The sequence below is a fragment of the Trachemys scripta genome, chromosome 6 (assembly GCF_013100865.1).
Source record: "Trachemys scripta elegans isolate TJP31775 chromosome 6, CAS_Tse_1.0, whole genome shotgun sequence".
Lineage (NCBI taxonomy): Eukaryota > Metazoa > Chordata > Testudines > Emydidae > Trachemys > Trachemys scripta.
This window is the reverse complement of record NC_048303.1, coordinates 57212563-57232689: the sequence shown is the minus strand read 5'-3', so window position 1 is coordinate 57232689 and position 20127 is coordinate 57212563. Positions and strand designations below refer to the sequence as shown.

The following is a 20127-nucleotide window of genomic DNA, read 5'->3' as shown; positions in this document are numbered from 1 at the left end:
TACATACTTAAATACTTTACAGAAGGGGGGCCCTTGTCGAAAGCTACCCTGCAACACGTATTGCAACAGCAAGATCGCTTCAGAATCAGAGGTCCAGGGAGGCCTGACTGTTTCTCATGAGACCCCTGTGTTGAGTCTGAACTTTTGATGAGCTTAAACTTAACCCAGACTTGATGTCTGTCTGAACTTTTAATCAAAGCTCTGACCTGCGAACTACTTATGACACCCCCTTTCCCTTAAGTAGTCATTTTCCCTTTTTTCTTTTTGAATTTACATTTTAACCTGTTTTATCCTGTAGAATTTTGATTGATTATACATGACCATTATGATCTGTTAATCACTTTGTTTACTTCTGTGTATAAATATTGATGCTTACCCCTAATAAACTTGCCACACTTACTCTGAAGCTTTTTAAGCTAAGGATAGTGTGAGCCCGTTGATCAACGAATTGGTGTCTGGTCTCTGACAGATTGTGAGCCCCATACCAACTTTGCACGAACTCGGGTGCTGGAGAGGTGAGTGAGGACTTGCTTTTTACCTAACAATTTGGGGGCTCGTCCGGGATTTCCTTCTGGTGCGGTGCCTCTGTCCAGTGGTCAGACCACTCATATACGAATTGGCAGGCGCCACGGGAGATTTCTCCCAGCCAATTCAATATTGAGGGGTCGTGTACTGGACAGCAGAGTAAACGCCAGTTGGAGGGCTCCTGTCAGACACCATGGGTCAAAAGACTAGCGTGCCTCTTGAGAGTCCGTTGGGAATTGTAAATAAGCTATGGAACGAAGGGAAACTCCCAGTACAGACAGGAATGTCTAGAAGAAAGTTGTACACACTGTGTGTAAAGAATTGAACTGGGTATACCGCGGTATTGGCCGACCCGGAGATGAGGTGGCCTTCGTATGGCTCTTTCGAACAGGCTGCCTTAAGAGGAGTAAGGAGCCAGATCGAAAAAGACCATCCGGGACAGTTATGTTACTGGTTTTGTTGGGACACAGCAGCAGAGCTGTGGAAATCTTTAAAAATTATGGCAGTCAGGTATTCTCCCGAGAGTGAACCCCCCTCCATGTTATTTCGATGAAGGGTATAAACCACGGCGTGTTTTGACTCGTCAGTTGGTCCCCACTGCACCTGCCCCTATTCCTCCGCAGGGGGACTCTCTCCAGGGCGCAGAGGGGAATCTGCAGGACTCCAGATCGGAATCTCTGCAGAGGGATAAGGGGAAAATGGAAGGGCACACCTCGGGAGAAGTAATTACTAGGCAAAAGATCAAGCAGATGCAGCAGGTTGCATACCCCTCCCCTGGGGACGCCCAGAGGGTCCGGTCGCATCCGCAGATACTTACACCAGGGACAAATACATCCCTGCACCACCAGCTCAGCCCGTTCCCCAGGCCTGGATCAACTACGGGCAACAGCAGCAGCTGCAGCAAACTCAGCCTCCTCAATAACGGTACCCCGGGGGCGAAGGCAAACAATGTGATGGTCTTATTTCCTTAATGTCTTTAGCCGGCTCCTTCCTCACTTTCTCCCCTCCCAGCAAAGAGCCTCGTCTAACCCTTTCAGTTCAGGGACTGCCTGTCTCCTTCCTCAATGATACTGGAGCTACTTTCTCTCTTTTAAATCATGCCCCCTCTCCCTGGCTATCCTCTGAGGTTAAAACTGCAACTGGGGTGAAGGGCAACCCACAGTCTCTGGGACTCACTTTGCCTCTAAATGTTATTTATGCTGATAAATGTTTTTCTCACCATTTTCTTTTTTCCCCAGCTTGTCTGATCCCTTTGATGGGCCGGAATTTACTCTGTAAGCTTGAGGCTACTTTAACCTGCACTCCTAAAGGGGTAGGATTATTAATAACAGTGTTAGGAAATTCGGCCCCAACTCAGGGTAATTGGAACCCCCCCCCCCCTCCCCTGACCTCACTGACTTGCCTTTACCCTCTGGGGAATTTCTGACACTGATGTTGGCCTGCTCCTTTCAGCAGAGCCAGTAAGGATTCAAGTGAAGCCCTCCTTAACCCCCCCGTCAGTCCCTCAATACCCCCTGTCGCTGGAAGCCCGGGAGGGCATCCGCCNGGGTAATTGGCCCCCCCCCCCCCCCTCCCCTGACCTCACTGACTTGCCTTTAACCCTCTGGGGAATTTCTGACACTGATGTTGGCCTGCTCCTTTCAGCAAAGCCAGTAAGAATTCAAGTGAAGCCCTCCTTAACCCCCCCGTCAGTCCCTCAATACCCCCTGTCGCTGGAAGCCCGGGAGGGCATCCGCCCCATTATCAAGGGATTCATTGCACAAAAGCTAGTCCGCCCTCAGCGCACTCCCTGTAACACCCCATATACTGCCTGTCAAAAAGCCTCCTAAAAAGGACGGAGACCCTATTCGTTGGCGCTTTGTACAGGATCTACGGGTTGTTAATCAGTAGGTGGTCCCTCTTCATGCAGTAGTTCCTGATCCAGCTAGTATCATCAGCCAAATCCCCTGGAATGCTGAGTGGTTCACTGTTATTGACTTAAAATCAGCCTTTTTCAGCATTCCTGTGCACCCAGACTCTCAGTATCTCTTTGGTTTCACCTGGAAGGGACAAAGTTATGTCTGGCAACGACTTCCTCAAGGCTACAGAGACAGCCCCATAATTTTCAGCCAATGCCTCCGCCACGACTTGAAAGGCTTCACCAGTCCGCAGGGATCCACGTTAGTCCTATACGTAGATGACATCCTATTAGGTAACCGCGAAGAAGCTGCCCTCTGCATCGATGGTAAGGCACTTTTATTATACCTACACACCAGAGGCCACAAGATAGACCCTAACAAGATTCAGTGGATCTCACAAAAGGTCCGATATCTGGGCTTCCTGTTAACCCCAGAGGGGAAACAAATGGACCCAGTCCGCATAAAGACTATCCAAAACTGCCCTCTGCCAAACACCAAAAAACAACTTCAAGGTTTCTTAGAATTAATTGGCTTCTGTCACCCCTGGTTGCCGTCCTGCGGGGAGTTAAGCAAACCGCTCCACCAACTCACTGCTAACCTTGCTCCTGACCCTTTGCAGTGGTCCCCGGACACAATCCAAGCCTTTCAGTTACTCAAGAACAGTGTGGCCTCCTCCATGTCTCTCCGCCCCCCCCCAATTACAGCAACCCTTTCACCTTTTTGTCCACGAGAGGGGCAAAATTGCTAGTGGCGTCCTTACCCAGCTAAGCGGGCCCCACCATTTCCCGCTTGCTTTTTACTCTCAGCAAATCGACCCTGTCGCTCAGGGAACCCCATCCTGCACCCGGACTCTGGCAGCAGCTGCCCTGCTGATCACAAAGGCAAAGAGCCTGACCCTGGGTCATTTTACCACGGTTTGGATCTCTCATGCCTTGTCAGCCCTTCTGCGTAGGGGCACAACCCAAGTCTTTTCGGCCCATCGTCAGCAACAGCTAAAGGCCGAACTCTTAAAAGACACTAACCTAATTTTTAAAAGGTGTGGGCCCCTTAATCCAGCTACCTTGCTTCCTAACCTGCCAGTCCTCCAGGATCAGCACGACTGTTTAAAAGTAGTTTATAGCATCTTACAAATAAGGAACCTGGCTTATGCCGGATGGCTAAGCCTGCCTCCCTCGCTCCACATACCCCGTGGCAGTTCACTGGCACCATGATAAGGGGGGTCACTACGGCACGCACGCCCTTGTGAACACCATCGCTCACTTTTGGTATGCTCCAGGCATTCAACCCTACTGCCTGTTAATAGTGAAAGCATGCAGCACATGTCAGCGTAATGGACCTGCTCCGCCTCTTAACAAAATTAAGGGTGAAAGATCTCCGCCTGCTGCTCCATTTCAACATCTTCAAATTGACTTTGCAGATATGCCAAAGGCTTTTGAAAAAAAGCACCTCCTTGTTTTGGTTTGCCCTCTGACTTCCTGGGTCAAAGCTTTTCCTACTGCTAATTGTACTGCTGCCACAGTGGCAAAAATTCTCCTTAAAGACATTGTACCCCGTTTTGGCATCCCTCTCGTGCTTGACTCAGATCGCGGACCTCACTTTACTGGTCATGTCCTTGGCCGTTTAAAACAAGGACTGGGCATTTCACACTCCTTTCATACACCCTACCACCCCCAGTCTGGCGGGAAAGTTAAGCGTATAAATAGGGAGCTTACGTTTACATTGGCTAAATACTGTCAGAAAACAGGGTTAAAGTGGCCTCAGGTACTTCCCTTGGTCCTGTTTCACCTTCGTACTCACCCAACCCATGTGTTAAAATTATCCCCCTTTAAACTGCTCTATGGACACCCCCCTTTCAAAGACGGGGCGCTACCACGTGCTGATGTTTCACTATTGGGAGGGGATCATATGACCGCGTGCCAGTTTCTCTCCCTACAGGCTCGCCTCCGTACCCTTTGGAAAGCCTCGCAGTTTTCCCAGACCGTGCCGCTGGAAGAACAGATCCACCTGTTCCAACCAGGGGACTTCGTCTGGGCCAAAAAGTTCGTTCGTGGCGATACCCTCCAGCCGAGGTTTACTGGACCCCACCAGATTCTTTTAACAACCCAGACTGCAGTGTTCCTGGAAGGACGCAAATCCTGGATCCACCACTCCCACGTCAAGCCAGCCGTAGTGGACCACAGTGACGGACCAGCAGCTCTTGCCACCACTGAGGACACTGCCTCCGACCAGTGGACCAGCTTACCTCTTTCAGACATCAGACTTAAATTGACTCGGCAAAAATGAGAGGACTTTTTATTCTGACAACTGTATGTTTTTTATTATGCCTTTTTAGTTTATTTTCTACTTATGAAGATAATGCTTTTTATTATGCCTTTTTAGTTTATTTTCTACTTATGAAGATAATGCTTTTATTAAATATTCCCATGAGGTTAAAACTCGTATTTTAGGAAATAGAAGTAATTGCTGGGTATGTACTCAATTTCCAGTAAATGCAGAACAGGGACTACTAGAATCTTTAACCAATGAAACTGCGACCCTATTTGAAAATCAGGCCGGGGAAATGTCCCAGCTGCGCCAGTTAGCTTTGCAAAACCACATGGCTTTAGACATAATGTTAGCAGCCCAGGGAGGAACTTGTGCCCTCATAAATGAAGAATGCTGTGTTTTTGTAAATGACACCTACTCTGACACTTTTCAATGTACCAAACATCTAAGGGAAATGGCTAAGAACTACTCCTCTGGCCAGCCACCTTATAATTGGTGGGGAGCCTTATGAAATTGGCTGCCTGGATTTGGGTGGGTTAAAAAAACTCTTGGTGGGTATTGTTGGGGCCATAGTAATCCTTATAATACTGTGTTGCTGTATTCAGTGTGTCCCCTCCCTCATAGACTCATGTGAGTCAGTTTATTCTTTTCCTACTTCAGCCAAGGGCCTTACTCTCTTCGAGTTGGCCCAGGCTAAAATTGCCAAGCGGCCCTTGGCTCCTTAAAATGGGGTGTAGCTTTTGGTAAATAGTTATCCCAAAGCTACAAATGGAGGAATGTTGAGTCTGAACTTTTGATGAGCTTAAACTTAACCCAGACTTGATGTCTGTCTGAACTTTTAATCAAAGCTCTGACCTGCGAACTACTCATGACACCCCTTTCCCCTTAAGTAGTCATCTCCCCTTTTCTCTTTCTGAATTTACATTTTAACCTGTTTTATCCTGTAGAATCTTGATTGATTATACATGACCATTATGATCTGTTAATCACTTTGTTTACTTCTGTGTATAAATACTGATGCTCACCCCTAATAAACTTGCCACACTTACTCTGAAGCTTTTCAAGCTAAGGATAGTGTGAGCCCGTTGATCAACGAATTGGTGTCTGGTCTCTGACAGATTGTGAGCCCCATACCAACTCCGCACGAACTCGGGTGCTGGAGAGGTGAGTGAGGACTTGCTTTTTATCTAACACCTGTGTGACCAGGAGGATTGGTCCTTTGCATTTTTATATATAATCATTCTAACATCACAAAAATATTTAAAGTAACTGTTCTATTTACTGAGAATTCTTGTTCTTTAGATATCACTTTTTAAAATGAAGAAACAAAACACAGTAAATTAAGGTTGATTTGCCTGCATGTATATCTTAAAACAAACTACGGAAACTTTGCATGCTTATTTAGATTTAACTTATTTTTTCTTGTAATTTTCAATACGTTGCTATTATATCCAGGGTCAAACATGGGAGCCTTGCATAGGTCATTTTGTTGTCTACTTCATAGTCACAACTGTTGTCCATTAGCCCAAGCAGTTAGCTAATATTTGGGGCCTTGCTAGGTTGTTTCCATTCAGAGGAAAAATAATGAGTGGAATCAGGTGTCTGTTTGTGTAGAATCTTTGTAAATAAATAGGATTGCACCAAAGTTCTGTTTCCTTAAGCATAGTAGAAAACAATCAGGAGGCAATCTCATAGTGCAGAAATCCAAGTTTGCCTTTTTAGTGAGTATTCTTCCCAAAAGATCTCTTAGGACTTCTTTCTAAGGCCGCACTCACTCTGCTTCTTTCTAGTCTGCTTGCCTTCTCCTTTCTTTTCTGTTTCCTTCACACACAAGGACACTTCATCAATACCCCCAGCCCCTGCATTTGTAATCGCTTGCCAGGAAATCACTTGTGTCACATGGCTTAGCTTCTACTTTGGCATTGCCCTGATGTCTGTGTCTTTGGCAGTTGCTTCTATTGTTTCAGCCATCATTAAACAAATGGCTATTTAATTGCTCCATTGTTTAGCCTGAATGAAGGGTGCTTAGCATATCCATTGACTTTTACCAGGTCTTAACGCTATTAACACCTTTCAACATACAATTACCATCCTGGTCTGAATTCACATCAGTAAGTGAGAACACTCAGTAAAACAGTCCATTAGTAGGCTTGGCAGAACTCGATTTTAAAAAAAACAAACACCTTCAACAGGTAATATCCATGTTTGTTTAGGCATTTTTTCTATTTTTACGGATTTTAATTTCACAGATGCAAGAAAGTATAGGGAGGGTCAGACAGTGGGAAAAGAAACCCCGCAGGCAATTTAATGATATCAAAAAGTTAAAAGTTTACAACCTATAAAACAGAAATTGATTTAAGGATATATCTTTGTATGTTTTGACATGTGATATAACAATCTCCAATAAGTTCTCAAGCATGATTTTTCTTTCTTTGCCTATTTGTAAATTTTGATTATCACTAATGGAAATATTTTTTCATCAGTTTCATCAGTGAAATCAACATTTACCATCCAAAAATCTAATCCTTCCAAGTCTGACAGCACTACTCTACACCATCCAGTTCTTTTGCACATGCATCATTTACGTCAGGGGTGGCCAACTTGTGGCTCCGGAGCCACATGAGGCTCTTCAGAAGTTAATATGCGGCTCCTTCTACAGGCTCCGACTCTGGAGCTGGAGGTACAGACACCAATTTACCAATGTGCTGGGGGGTGCTCACTGCTCAACCCCTGGCTCTGCTCCCACTCCACCCCTTCCCCCTCCGCCTCCAAGCCTCCTGCATGTCACGAAACAGCTGATTGGGAGGTGCGAGGAGGGATGGGGAGGCGCTGATCAGTGGGACTGCCAGTGGGCGGGAAGTGCTGGGAGTGGGGGGGAGCTGAAGGGGGACTGCTGACCTATTACTGTGGCTCTTTGGAAATGTACATTGGTAAATTCTGGCTCCTTCTCAGGCTCAGGGTGGCCACCCCTGATTTATACAATATCTAGGAAGCTATTTTACACATAACTTTGAGTAACTCTTTACAAAAGGCTAGCCTGATCAGAGTTATCTACTAACAGCTTCAAATCTCTTTTCTGTATTATTATTCTGGAAGATTACCTACCAAGCATGGCATCCGTCTCTGCACACATAGCATAATAAAATGCTCTGATATCTCTGATTTCTTTCTTTGTAAACTGTCCAGTGCAATTCTTGGTGTAAGAAGAATAATAATCTATTGGGTGCATGTCTGAAAGAGGAGGCCATTTTGGAATTTTAATGGCTTCATACGTCACCTAAAAACAAGAGGAAATTAAATTATTTTGGCAAGTGAGTGTAATGCTTTTACAATGGATTTGAGAAAAACATTAGTTTAAATCAGAAATTCTCAAACTGTGGTCCATGCAGTACCTGCTTATTATCTGTTATATTCCTGCCACTTTCTCCTTGCTTTCTAGATACTTTTACAGATATTCAATCACCACCTTGCAAAGAAGAGCCTGGACACCGGTAAAAATCAGCTGGAAAACTACAGTAGGACCCAGCTGCATGTGACCTGCTAGCTGATATCTCAAAAAATAAAAATAGATAAAGGACATAGTCTTTCAGAACTATATTCAGTAATTAATCTCAGAAGTGTGGGCATAGCATCACATAAAAGAAAGATGTTGTACCATGTGCTTCCATAGGACTAGGCATCATCTGGGAAAATAGATCAACATGGCAATTTACTCTTTCTGGGAAAATCTCCAGAAGAGCTGGCATGAAATTTGTATCTTGGAAAAAGAATTCATATGGGTAGTCTAATTTTCAAATATATACTGGATATATAAATTCTGGCATGTGGATGCTCAGACTGGCATTTAGGCCAGTTTTAAGCCTTGTGCCGATTTAAATGCCATGATCTATAATGGATATTTTTCTATTTAGGCACCACATTTGTAAACTGGACCCTGAATATAAAAATAAGCATTGCCGTTTGACTCAGATTTTAAAATGTTTGGTTTTTTTACTGCTCAAGAATTATTTCTAAATTATATATTTAGAACTGTGAATTACATACTACACAATGTGAAACCTCTATGACTTAAAGTAAAAAAGTTTATTAAAGCTTCCATGATCTTGCTAATTAATAATCACAGCTGAAAGCAGGGTTGACAAGTCCTAGGTCACAATGTACTAGCAGGTCCTCCCAGGCTTACATGCATTTTAGGAAGGCAATGGACACTGGACTGGGGACACTTGGCACCTCAAAATGAATTAACAAAACTGACATGTCAGAGCTTGTACAGCAAGTATTTACAGCAGCATGTAAATATCACCCTAAGAAACAAATTCATCATCAACAGAACTTATTTTTTATTCTTGATGAAAATACCACAATATAGACAAAACTCCATAGGCTCTAATGACTTTAGATTCTAAATATGTATGTATGTGTCCTATGGTAGGGTAATATTGACAGAATTTGTGGGACTGATAGAGGACAAGCAAGGTACATCTGGAGCCTCCATTGCTCATTTATTTAATGCTGATGGGGTGCTGAAGCATCAGAGATAGAAGAGTTCAGCAGTGGAGAGAGTTCGCCAAACTCTACCTAGTGCTACAGACTCCCCACAGCTGCCACTGAAATGTCATTTCCATTACCTTTTCTTGATTAAATACACTATTATTGGGCTAATTAAGAAGGGAACAAAACCAGATTCCAACTCCACCTATCAGCTGACAGTATTCTGTTTCAAGCCAGGGCGTGTTGCAGAGATAGCAATTCTCTGTTGAATGAACCCTTGTCCATAGACAAGAGAAGTACATAAACACTCACCCTGTTAGACCTCTCTTCAGAAGTTGGTACCTTTAACCACCAAATACTATTGTCCCACCTTTAAGAGGTTACAGGGTGGTACAGAAACACTTTGAAATGCCTTAACTTCCTCCTCTCAGACCAAACTTGAGAGAAATTATGGCCACTCGTGCCAACATCTCCAAAGTCCTCACCTCCCACAAAATTCAATATTCTCTCCCATATTATCCAACATTGATATGAAGTCATTAAAAGAGCTGGTGAGACAGCAAGGTCTGAAGAGCCAGCAGCATACATTGACAACACCTAGCTCTTTATCTCCTTTACATCAAACGTAAACAGCAACAGCTCCAAGTTTTCTCAGTGCCTAATGAAATGAGAAACTGGCTACACCTGAATTCAGGCAAGAGTGGAATACCAGTAGGGAGAGAGAAGTTCCTCAAACAAGGTGGTTCTTTTAGAACATTCCCCATTATTCAAGGCCTCTGCCCTCACATTAAGTCAACATCTGTGACTGGCCAGAAGATTGAACTCCTCCTATAGGCCTTAGACCTGACAATAATGATCCATTAAATTAACGATCTCTATGCTTGATTGTTGCAATTCATATTCAGGAACAAAGCCATGTGCCCTGGAAAAGCATCAATCCCTACAAAATGCACCAGACCATCAGCTTAGCAACACAGGGTACTAGAAACATCATGCTGATGCTTCACTCTGCAGTAGCTGCCCCTTGGATATAGAATTTAATTCAAGGTCTCTGCCCTCATATTCAAAGATCTCCATGAGATTGCTCCTAGCTTCTTGAGAGACCACGTCTTCCTCCATAACCATGACAACTGTGTTCAGCTGGAACCATGAAATAGTCAACAAATGGGGGAGGGTGGCTCATAAAACGAGGAAAAAAAAAATCTTCACAGAAGCTGGCCCTAGCGTATGTAACTCCCTCGTGTAACAGATCGGAATGACCACAGGCTTTCCTGCATTCAAAACTAAATGTAAAAACACATCTCATTGACTTTGCTTTCCCTTAACATGGTGCTCTCACATACAACTCAAACTAAAACAATACATTTTTGAAAAATTTTAAAAACCTCATAATACTCTAACTACTTTTTCCCAGGCAAAGAATGAAGAAAAAGAGTGATTGTTATTTTTATTTTTAAATGCTTGAAAGGGTATCAGATATTATGGTAAAGGAGGGGGGCATCAAATTACATAGGTAAACTGACTTTACAACACCCCAGTAGTAAAGACTGGGCAGATAAATGTAAAGTCTCTTCAAAGCCTACTGCTCAGTTACTGGGTTGTGTGAAATCTTGTTGCCATTTAGGCAGTGGGAGCCATGGTAACTAATCGAGAGAGTTTGTGACAATAGTAAAACTGTATTTGTGGACAATACAAGAGGCAGATAAACAGAAATTATTCACTCCTTCTCCCAGAGAGAATGGTATCTGCTGATTTCCTACACATGGAAGTAGCTAGATTTTTCTTAGCATTAGAATGAAAAACTGAAAGAGCTAGATTAGTAATCAAAGCATCAGGTAACAGAAAAGACAAAAGTTACATTGTGCAAAGTCATTGATGTAGCACCTTTGCAGCCATTCTGGGCTAAGCTCAACCTGTCAGCACAGAATTCGGACACAATTTGATTTTATATAGCATCTCTTGTACCCAAGTTGCTACCAAATGCTTTACAAAACAATGAACTAGACACTAGGAGTGCAAGGATTGTACAGGCAAACACCATTAAGTGTCCAGTTTAATATACACTCCTTTTGGAATCAGAAATGGTTTTACTGAGTCGGGGAATATTGGTCAAGAGAGACTGGAGTTGTCACCTTCTTCTTTTTTCACTTCTACCTGGGCAACCTTAAGAAGTATGCTTAACATCTCATCCACAGATGTCCTTACAAGTGCACTATAATATCAGAATTGGGCCTGAGCCCAAGTCTGATGTGAATTATATAGTGTGCGAAATAAGGTACTGTACATACTAAATGCAGTTACAAATTCGTTTTAAGTTTCTGTACATTTTCGCATACCTTTTCAAGCCAATAGGGAGATGTCAGAAATGTAGAGGACCCAAAATTTTCCCCTGTAGAGGGTGACGGGTATGGATGTGGTAAATTTAATCCCAAGTAAAGAACAAATGGTTGACTAAAGTTAGTGGCTTCTTTCCTTATCCAACTTGCTGCTTTATCAGTATTCTGCCAATCTTCTTCCATTACTCTCACAAATGTCTTGTTGCCAGTAAGATTCACCATGGGTCTGCCTTCTTGTCTGAGCAGGAAATCAACATCCCTTGTCCAAGCTTCCACACGGTTACTGAAAATACAAGACTGCATTCAGTGGAAAGCATTTCCTTCTCTTTTCCTGCAACTAAACATCTAGTAACATCACCTCAGTTTTAGAAGATCTTTCTAAATTTGCAACTGCATTTTATTTGCATATTTCTATATATAATATTAGTGTTATTAGAGTCAAATAACCAACAGCTAAACTATATATTCATCACTTTAGTTAATATTTTTCCAATTTGGAATTTTTTTTTTTTTTTATTCCTGGTCATTTCATGCCATAGGGCTCTTTCTTCTGCCTCTGATCCACCTCCCAGTTCTACTTCGGCAAATGAACATATAGACACAGCACTTCCAGACCTTGTTGCCACATCTTCACTTAACGGATTCTCTTTGCTTTTTGCTGTGGCTTCATCGCTCATTCTACCTGCTACATCTAGTCTTGAATTTTTATTACGTAATCTTATTTTCTACTGGACCCTTTCAACCACCTAGAGCATCACATCTTTTGAAACCATACCATTTTATTTTGGATTCTACGATACCACTTTTTGTAACACTGCCACTTTGGACCAAATCCTCTACTGACTTTCCTTGTGCAACCCCGCTGACTCCAGATGATAACATTATCAGAGAAAGGGGGAGCCGGCAATGGAGCCCCAAGAGGCATAAATGAAACAAGTTTCATTATCAAATATGTTTTGAGTCAGATTTTCAGACAATTACAATTACTGAATCTCTAAAATCCTGAGAAATCTGAGCTGCAGAGGACTCACTCTGCCAAGAAATGAAATGACACCAGAAGTATCATAAACAAAGATTGAATAGTGCCACTCCACCTTAGAAACTTTCTATGTCATTCAAGGAATGATAAAAGAAAGTATGTAGTGGCAGATTCCTCAGGACTTTAGCCATGTAGTTTTGTTAAAGTATAGTGCCAGTTATACTTCAAAGAACATTCATGTACTTTTTCTTCCTCATTTGGAATTTTACAAATAAGTTTTTAACTTTTAGCAAAACCTTTGTATCTCACCTTTATCAATAAAACAATTTTAGGTCTTTTTAAATCTCGTGTAGTTATCTGCATTTTCAAGATAAACAAATGTTTGTTATGCTTAACTGAATTAATCACAAATCATCACGATTTATCTCAGTAGGAGATATAATATTTATTGAACCTAATTTTCAAAATATCAGTGTGATGGGGAGTACTACCCCTTTACGGGACAGTCTTCCATTTATGGCCAAAACAGGCAGGAGGGCGATGCAAAAGCATGCTGCCCTATCTCGGGACTATATATATAAATAAAAAAGCTGAGCAAGACAGAAAGGGATGAGAAGCCAAGCTGGCTGCTATAGGTTGCAGGACCTGGGACACTAGCTGAACCTGGGCCTTAAAGACTTTGTTTTCTGACTAAGTTTGGTTGCTGTGACTCAAGGCTCTGAGGTAAGTGCTGGATGAACTTGGTTAAGCTGCTTCTTCCCTGACTTGATGCCTACGGGAGAGCCTGTCTGTTCCACAGAACAAGAAAAGAAATAGGAATTCTGCTGGCAGGGGTTGGTTTGGAGGACTTAAACAGTCAGTTTGATTTTTGCCTCCCAGTTCTTGCATACTGTACAGTTAGGCATCCATTGCCTGTACAAAGAGGTGTGTGCAATTATGGTTTAGATTTTTTGTGCACATTGTATACTATATTCAATGTAATATCGAACTTAAAATATAACATATCTATCTATCTATCTAGATAAAGTTAGTTTGGGGCTTGGGAGAAAAGGAATGGAACAGGTCACTCTCCAGTACTGGAGCAGTGGGGAGAGTTATTGACAGGTCCCAAAGGAAAACAAATCTTCAGGCAGGCAGGCGGGCAGGGAGAGAGAGAGAATTGCTGCAACAAAAAGGATGGCAGAGAAATAAATGGGGAACCTCTATGCCCCATAAAATGCACCATTAACTATATTTTTATCCACAGATTAAAAGGAAGTAAATACTAATGGAGCATCAAACCAATTGAAGGCAGAAATATGTATTTTCTGCTATAAATACATCATACAATTTTAATTAAAACACAGTAAGAAAGTCAGGCAATTTGTTTTAAGGGGTCATCTTTTCTGCAAAGACGACATGAGAGATCCACAAACTGTAAACAAAGACTAAATTATCAGATGTCAGAGTTCAGGTGGAAAATGAATTACTAATGAGAATTTAAAAGTTTTGAAATGAATCTTAAACAATTGCTTATAACACTCATAATGAGAAAGAAGTAGGATCATACCTCCTTTGCTGACAGATGGTTCTCCAAAGATAGCAACTTAGAGAGTGGAAACAAACAATGAAGAGATAAAGGACAGAAATATAATGTTGCTTAATAATGAAGAGAAAATCTTAAAAGCTGGAATTATTACTATTGTATAAGTGAAAACATATAAAAGGCCACCGTCTAGTAATTTAATTCCCAACTGAAATATTTTAAATAAAATTCTTACATGTCTATAGCACCCTTCATTCAAAAGGGCCTCAAGTATAAATATACAACATTGCTAAAACGTAGTCACTACAGTACTTTGATGGAAGAGTAACAGCTATCCGACAAACAATAGTGGTGATTGGGAAATTCTGGCCAATGCCTACATTATAACCTTCCTCATTCCTTTTGATATAAGTATTGAATTTTTTTAAACAGCTGAAAAGCGTCATGGTTTATGTTAGTAACAATGAAGAGTCTGTTCAAAAGTGTTCAACTCCTGTGATGCTCAGGTGCTGCAAACTGAACTTAAACTGGTCACTGATTTCCCCTGTGTGTGTGAGATCTCTGTTGGTATAAAGGTGGAGGCGGCAGTATATGTGCCTCCTACTCCAGCTGCATATCTCTGGCATAAGCAGGAGGGAGGACTTATTGGATGAGCTGAGAGTGTGATAGGAGTCAGTCAGCAGTAGAAGGGGGTGTGCTACAGCTAAGCTCCCCTACACCTGACCTCCTTGTGGCATTACAGAGCTTACATTAGAGGTGGAAGTTACAGCAACAAAGTGCCTTCTTAACTGCTGGAGCCTGACAGTCAGGGACCTGGGAGCTGCAATTGGCTTCCTGCAGCTGTCACTGTCCACAATATCAAAGAATTGACACTCTTGTCTATTGGATAAGCTGTAGAACTGTCAGTCATTAAAAAGTCATGGCTCTTTTTGGAAGAATAGCAGTTAGTCCCAATGTCCTTGACAAATTCAAAGTAAATTAGTTACATTCTGCCACATAAATTTCCCATGTAGATACAACTGGATACAGTTTTCTGCTGAGCACTGTTAAACACCTGCCATGTTCCAACCCATTTCAGTGCTTGGTGATGTCATCCCTATATAACACAGTACAGAGCAGTCAACTCTGTTCAGTGGCTCATAGAAAAAAAATAAGACATGGCCCCTACTTCAAAACAAGTGTGCAATCTACTTTCAAATATGATGCAATAATGTGGGTCACAAAGCAGTATGAAGGTGAAGTTTACATCAATGAGATTATGTAGTCATCGAGCAAGGCTAGCACACAGCATGATAGGACAAACATTTTAAAAATTTGATTTGTATATTAACCCAGGATGCCTGTTCCATCTGTATGTTCCACACTGGATTCAAACCACAGCCAAAGAGTCATCAAACCAGGCATCACTGGTGAACTGGAAGAGACAGGGTCACTGTGATCAGATACAGACTGTCCCTAAATGACCTCAAAAGCATGTGGCGAAGTTTCTAAAGCATTTCACGATCTTTAGCAGAAAGTTGTTTGTGACATTTTGGGGATCACCCAGACCAGTAAAGGGTTCTGTCACCACCTGCCTTGAAAATCTAGGTGCCTTAATGCTATGGCTCAGAGCTGACACACACCAGTAGCCAAGAATAAGAATTAACGCCTCAACCAGACTTCCACCCGCAAGTTACTGATAGCAGGGTCTCCCCAAATCTATTCCCTGAATTCTTAACAACAAAACACTCAGACTTTTCCCTTCCGGTTCACCATCCCTGAAGAAGGGAAACCTGCCCCACCCTGTTATCAGTCCACTTGGGCTGGGACACTCCACCAAGATTGCACAATATAGACCTGCTTAGGGTAAAAATAAACAAAACGTTTATTTAATAGAAAAACCACAGATTCAAAGATGAAATAGTAAGAATAAGCAAACACATACAAGTTACACAGAAAATAAACATGAAGACAACCTCAGGCTTTATGATTCTGTATTTGTTAAATTCCCTTTTCTAAATACTCCCTACCTATTGCCTCTGAACAATTTCCCAACATGCCCTCTGTCTTAAAGAAGATCCAGTGTTTCAGACAGCAGCTTGCTTAGATGCTAGTCCTCAGCATCCTGTTTTGGATATGCTTCACTTTAAACACGTTCTCTTTTAAAAGGGTTTGCAGTTTTTGTTCTCTTACACTCTGAGACTATGGCAATTCATAGTTACACAAAGCAGGGGAAACTCCCTTCTTCCTTAATTTTGCAAGACTGGGGTTTTCTTTTTAGTTTCAGTGTCTTTCCATTAACTTTAATGATCCAGGACCAGTCCTAGTCAACATATTCATAAATGATCTGGAAAAAGGGGTAAACAGTGAGATGGCAAAATTTGCAGATAATACAAATTTACTCAAGATAGTTAAATCCCAGGCAGGCTGCGAAAAGCTACCAAAGGATCTCTCAAAACTGGGTGACCGGGCAACAAAATGGCACATGAAATTCAATGTTGATAAATGCAAAATAATGCATACTGGAAAACATAATCCCAACTATACATATAAAATGATGGGGTCTAAATTAGCTGTTACCACTCAAGAAAGAGATCTTGGAGTCATTGTGGATATTTCTCTGAAAAATCCACTCAATGTGTAGAGGCTGTCAAAAAAGCAAACAGAATGTTGGGAATCATTAAGAAAGGAATAGATAATAAGACAGAAAATATCATATTGCCTCTATATTAATCCATGGTATGCCCACATCTTGAATACTGCATGCAAATGCGATTGCCCCATCTCAAAAAAAGACATATTGGAATTGGAAAAGGTTCAAAAAAGGACAACAAAAATGATCAGGGGTATGGAACAGCTTCCGTATGAGGAGAGATTAATAAGACTGAGACTTTTCAGCTTGGAAAAGAGACAACTAAGGGGGGGTTATGACTGACGTTTATGAAATCATGACTGGTGTGGAGAAAGTAAATAAGGAAGTGTTATTTACTCCTTCTCATAATACAAGATATAGGGATCACCAAATTAAATTAATAGGCAGCAGGTTTAAGAACAAACAAAAGGAAGTATTTTTTCACACAACGCACAGTCAGTCTGTGGAACTCTTTGCCAGAGGATATTGTGAAGGCCAAGACTATAACAGGGTTAAAAAAAGAACTAGATAAGTTCATGGAGGATAGGATCCATCAATGGATATTAGCCAGGATGGGCAGGGATGGTGTCCCTAGCCTCTGTTTGCCAGAAGCTGGGAATGGCGACAGGGGATGGATCACTTAATGATTACCTGTTTTGTTCATTCCTTCTGGGGCAGCTGGCATTGGCCACTGTCGGAAGACAGGATACTGGGCTAAATGGACCTTTGGTCTGACCCAGTATGGCCACTCTTATGTTCAGCATGGTCTTTCCCTGGGTTGTACAATGCTAGGTGCTTGGAGTTAGTTTCATGGACATAGCAAGCCTGAGAGATGCCCCTCCCTGCCTGACTGCTTACCCACACAGCTGTGAAGTGATGCTGTGGTTGCATCCTGGTTACAATTACAAATGTCTACACATATATACATGCATACATTCATAACCATAACCTGTATACATATCTCCTAAGGACCATCAAATTCAGAACATTACAAGCCTTCATAAATGACCTTACTTGATATATTTATACACAACAACACTGTATACAAGTTGATTCGATTGTTCATTCTTTGGGGTTCAGACCCCTTGTGGCATCTGGACCCTGATTGTCACCGTGTTATTTAATAAAATATTGTCCACAAAGGAAAAAAATCTTTAAGACATCTGTTTCCCTTAAAATGTTCTCAAAAGAAAAAATGTAGAGATACACCCACACTCTTTATTCTAAAGAGTATTTATGAAATTAAATATGTAATTCAATGTATTACTTTAAAATTGCAGGCAGCGAGGCTGGACTGGTGGTCTAGTGGCAGTACAACAAACTGCTACACAGACAATTTAAATTTGGCACCCCAGTTCAGTCCTTTGTTCTGGGCTTGTAAATCTGGGAAAACTGCTGAGATAACAAGAATCAATTCCACTCCCTAACTGGCCAGAAGAATCCTCATATGTCCAGAACATATTGTTTCCACAGAACTCTCACCTCCTCCTGGCCTGGAGAGTAGAAGTGAACCTTGATCTCCTGAAGAGTGCAAAAGTTAATTTAGGATGAAATTCTCCCCTGTACAGAGGGCCAGCAGAGGCCTGTAGCCCACTTAAGCTCCCAAAATGGTGGACAGGCCTTATGCTAGCCCTTCGTACACAAGTGAACTTCACCTTTAATGTAATGTTCTGATTATTCTGTATTATAACTTTCAAGGGGCTATAACACAATCAGAGTTCATTAGCCCTTTCTCTCCCCAAAAGTTATGTTGTTACACTTTAAAAAGTGAGATCACACATGCACATATACATTATAAAGTTTGCGGACGATACCAAGCTAGGAGGGCTTGCAAGTGATTTGAAGGATAGCATTATAATTCAAAATGATCTGGACAAACTGGAGAAATTGTCTGAAGTAAATAGGATGAAATTCAATAAGGACAAATGCAAAGTACTCCCCTTAGGAAGGAACAATCAGTTGCACACATACAAAATGGGAAATGACTGCCTAGAAAGGAGTACTATGGAAAGGGGTCTACAGGTCACAGTGAACCACAAGCTAAATGTGAGTCAACAGCGTAACATTGTTGCAAAAAAAGCAAACATCATTCTGGGATGTATTAGCAGAAATGTTGTAAGCAAGACATGGGAAGTAATTTTTCCGCTCTACTCCACGCTGATTAGGCCTCAGCTGGAGTATTGTGTCTAGTTCTGGGCACCACATTTCAGGAAGGATGTGGACAAATTGGAGAAAGTTCAGAGAAGAGCAACAAATATGATTAAAGGTCTAGAAAACATGACCTATGAGGGAAGACTGAACAAGTTGGATTTGTTTAGTCTGGAAAAGAGAAGATTGAGAGGGGATATAACAGTTTTCAAGTACATAGAAGGTTGTTACAAGAAGGAGGGAGAAAAATTGTTCTTCTTAACCTCTGAGGATAGGACAAGAAGCAATGGGCTTAAATTGCAGCAAGGCAGGTTTAGGTTGGACATTAGGAAAAAATTCCTAACTATCAGGGTGGTTAAGCATGAGAATAAATTGCTTAGGGATGTTGTGGAATCGCCATCATTGGAAATTTTTAAGAGCAGGTTAGACAAACACCTGTCAGGGATGGTCTAGAGCAGGGGTCAGCAACGTTTGGCACGCGGCTCGCCAGGGTAAGCAGCCTGGCGGGCCGGGCCAATTTATTTACCTGCTGATGCGGCAGGTTCGGCTGATCGCGGCCCCCACTGGCCACGGTTCGCTGTCCCGGGCCAATGGGGGCGGCTGGAAGCTGCGGCCAGCAAATCCCTTGCCCGCGTTGCGTCCCTTGCCCGCGTCGCTTCTCACCGCCCCCATTGGCCCGGGACGGCGAACCGCGGCCAGTGGTGGCCGCGATCGGCTGAACCTGCCGCATCAACAGGTAAATAAACTGGCCCGGCCCGCCAGGGTGCTTACCCTGGTGAGCTGCGTGCCAAACGTTGCCGACCCCTGATCTAGAGAATACTTAGTCCTGCCATGAGTGCAAGGGACTGGACTTGATGACCTCTCAAGGTCCCTTCCGGTCCTATGATTATTCTGCAACCGATCTGCAGCTAGTGTAAACTGGCATGGCTCTGTTAATTTCAAGGGAGCTATGCTGAGTTACAGCTGCGGAAGAGCTGGCCCTTTATTTGTATATACTTCTATTAGCCATACTCCTCAAATCTGATTAATCATGCAACAGTGACAGATGCCTGGTAGCTGCCAGGATCATGCTATGATGCATTCATATTAAACCATTTAATATGGTTGTATCTGATCACATACTTCCTGCACATATAAGAAATAGAAACTTCACATTTGCAAAGATTATTTTTTCTTATCAATGCCCTAACTGCAACAGTTTCCTAGGACAAATGGAAGTTAGTTTTCCTGGTACTTTATTAAAAAAAAAATTAACAGACTATATTCTTTGTCAAATAAGTGTCAGTTAATAGATATATGTAGGCTTGGAAGGATTAGATTTTTAATCGGTAAATGTTGGTAAACATCGA

The 20127-nt window shown here is 42.1% G+C and overlaps 1 protein-coding gene across 2 annotated transcripts in view; it reads right to left on the bottom strand.

The window, feature by feature from the left end:
• ARSK (arylsulfatase family member K) overlaps positions 1-20127 on the bottom strand; it is a 53016-nt gene that overhangs the window by 20889 nt on the left and 12000 nt on the right. The window contains exons 4-6 of one of the 2 annotated variants that reach the window (XM_034773990.1): positions 14044-14079; positions 11516-11798; positions 7794-7965 (exon numbers count right to left, since the gene is read on the bottom strand). In XM_034773990.1, coding sequence (XP_034629881.1) covers positions 7794-7965; positions 11516-11798; positions 14044-14079 — 491 coding nt within the window. The remainder of the gene's footprint in view (positions 1-7793; positions 7966-11515; positions 11799-14043; positions 14080-20127) is intronic. The other variant, XM_034773992.1, reaches the window with a different exon arrangement.